The 2,539-nt window shown below is 35.2% G+C and overlaps 1 protein-coding gene across 1 annotated transcript; it reads right to left on the bottom strand.

Annotated features, from left to right (window-relative positions):
* Positions 1–728: 728 nt before the first annotated feature.
* Positions 729–2,244, bottom strand: LOC110734849 (protein SSUH2 homolog). Its single transcript, XM_021914990.1, has 3 exons — positions 1,952–2,244; positions 1,445–1,706; positions 729–932 (listed from the first exon to the last, which is right to left on the bottom strand). The coding sequence occupies exons 1-3, from the start codon at positions 2,096–2,098 to the stop codon at positions 874–876; spliced, it is 468 nt and encodes a 155-aa protein (XP_021770682.1). The 5' UTR covers positions 2,099–2,244; the 3' UTR covers positions 729–873.
* Positions 2,245–2,539: the final 295 nt, after the last annotated feature.

Raw genomic sequence — 2,539 nt, 5'->3', positions numbered from 1 at the left:
CTCCGTATAAAGGAAATCTATGGAAAATAAAGTACTCCGTATGACGGTACTAAAGTTAAATTTCTAATCTGCTTATTTATCCTGCGTTTACATCAATTTTGAAAGTAAAACTATGAAAATAAAAATAAAAAAATAATAGACATAATTAGAAATTTTACCCACATTTAATCATTTCACTTTCCTATACAACCATACCTTTCCTTTTCAACAACCAAACATTGTAACACTAAAGAATTCTACTCTCTAACATTTATTTACTTTCCACTCCTATTTCCTCAATAAAGCCCGGTTCCCAAACATACTGTTAAAGACATAAAGGATATGTGACAGAAATCAAGTGTAATTCAGTGATAGATTTTCATTTATCTTATAAGCTCTGTTTTCCACACTATGTACACACAGTTGATACTTGATACAGAGGTAAAAGAGCCAGATTATAATGTAAACATGTCAAAAAGCTTAAGGTCAGATTCTGAAACAGCAGGTATTCTTTTGTAAAATTAAATGAAAAAGTGGAAATTGTTGTATCTTAAATCAAGCACTTGCATTTTTGCTACTAGACTGGTGCAGTGTAAAGATGGTCAGTTCAACCATTTGCATGTATAGAGTTATAGAGCAATGATGTCATGAATACACAGGAAAGACAATTCATAAACAGCACAACTAAAGTTTATCTGAAAGCATTTGAATAGAAATTAAAACCACAAAATAATCGAAAACAAAGAAGGTGGACAGGAAAATAAATACTTTATATTAAATTATCAGAAATTTTGTCACAACTAACATTTAGGGAATTTAAAATAGCCACAACAGACCTGATACAATTTTACAGAACCAAATCAATCAGACACCAATACTGATGTAGCTAGCAGCTTATAAATGGCCTCTGCCACCACATTCAGAGCACAGGATACTGCCTGTACCTCCACAACCTACAAAGCAAACAGCTCATCAGGAAGTTGTCCCTTTACTCTTTAGAGAGAGGGGCAAGGCAACAGTTTGATAAAATAAAACGATGACTTCATTTTATTTTTTTCCTGTAAGTGTTGTCCTTAGTAGATATCTTCGTAAAAACCAGGAAACCAATATATCAAGTATCATCAAAATAATTGATAAGCAATGCAACCCCATTTTTACCTTGCCACCCAAACAAACAAGAATTACGACGGATTATGGACCTGCACTCACATATCCTTTACTAGAAATTATAAGCCTTGCTCATATACACAATTGAAAATATATCAAACTTCTCATGAACTGACATTTTGACATCGATGACAAGATATGGATTACAATTAGTCAACTACCATGCTTTATTAGTTACAAACAATCAACATTACACGCTTTAGATATATTTCATTGGCAACCCGGAAACGCACTGCATTCAGCAATTCACCCTTTCGAAACAATTAAATTAATGTGTCAAACAATAGAAGAGTGTTACCTAGGCATCGAACTTTAAGCATGATTCCTTGACACTCTAATATGGAATCAACGTACAAGCCGGAACCACCACAGGTTGAACAAAGCACGGCACCTTTAGTTTGGCAATCATCACACCGAGGTTGATTGCCTATTTCTTTCTCAATTACCGATAACCCAACCGGCTTCTCAATTATCTGTTCAGGAATAGCTTTATCATAACAATAATGAGATTCTACACTATTAATTCGCCGTTCTCTGTCACTTGCTGAGCATGAAACTACCTGCCAAATAGCACAAGCAATCTTAATACCATATCAATTGCTCTATAAATCGATTAACACATTAAACGGCGAGTTTTCAATGATCAATTAGATTAGTAATGTACAACAATATGAATCTTGATACCCCAATATGAATCAAATTTCACAAATTAAAATACAAAAACACATTGTTTAAGGTCATTTATGTTGCAATCAAAAATATATAATTCCAAATCTCATAATTAGAAGATTAAAAGAAGACGAACCTTTGAAGATGCGGAGCAAGAAATGGAGGATTTGGAGAAATTTGAAATTCTAAATGAAATAATAGAAGATTTGAGGTGATTATACGAGGAAAAAGATGGAGTTAACTGGAAAATTGAAGAAGATGATGAGTGTAGTGCGATTTCCATTTGTATAAGAGTATCATGTAAATTATGGAAATTTATTTCGGTAAATTGTGTAGTGATTTTGTAGAGTTCAATTGAAACGGATTAGGTGGAATTGCTGATGATCAAGATCGTGCCTCGTTGTTAACGATTTACGCCCTTTTTCGTTGAATCAAAATTTGGGCCGGGCTGGGCCTTAGCATCACATGTCATAATAATCCCTCCGTGATTTAATAAGTGTTATAAGGATTTTTCAGTATGGCTGGCCACACCATATGGTCGGGGTTACTCGAACGATTACTCAGTTAGGGGTTACCCGAGGGGTTACTTAGTCAGGGGTTACTTGAGTTACTGCTGACCAAGTAACCCCAGGCCGATTAACCCCTCGAGTAACCCCTGATGAAGTAACCCCTGAGCGAGTAACCCCTGACCGAGTAACCCCGACCACACAGTGTGGTCAGCCAC

Source organism: Chenopodium quinoa, unplaced genomic scaffold (assembly GCF_001683475.1).
Source record: "Chenopodium quinoa cultivar QQ74 unplaced genomic scaffold, ASM168347v1, whole genome shotgun sequence".
Lineage (NCBI taxonomy): Eukaryota > Viridiplantae > Streptophyta > Magnoliopsida > Caryophyllales > Amaranthaceae > Chenopodium > Chenopodium quinoa.
This window is presented reverse-complemented; position numbering and strand designations above follow the sequence as displayed.

Coding starts and splice junctions, on each gene's coding strand:
- LOC110734849 (XM_021914990.1), bottom strand. CDS start 2,098: ATGGAAATCGCACTACACTCATCATCTTCTTCAATTTTCCAGTTAACT. Junction 1,707..1,951: donor CTTGCTCCGCATCTTCAAAG/GTTCGTCTTCTT, acceptor GCTATTTGGCAG/GTAGTTTCATGCTCAGCAAG. Junction 933..1,444: donor GCTTAAAGTTCGATGCCTAG/GTAACACTCTTC, acceptor TTTGCTTTGTAG/GTTGTGGAGGTACAGGCAGT.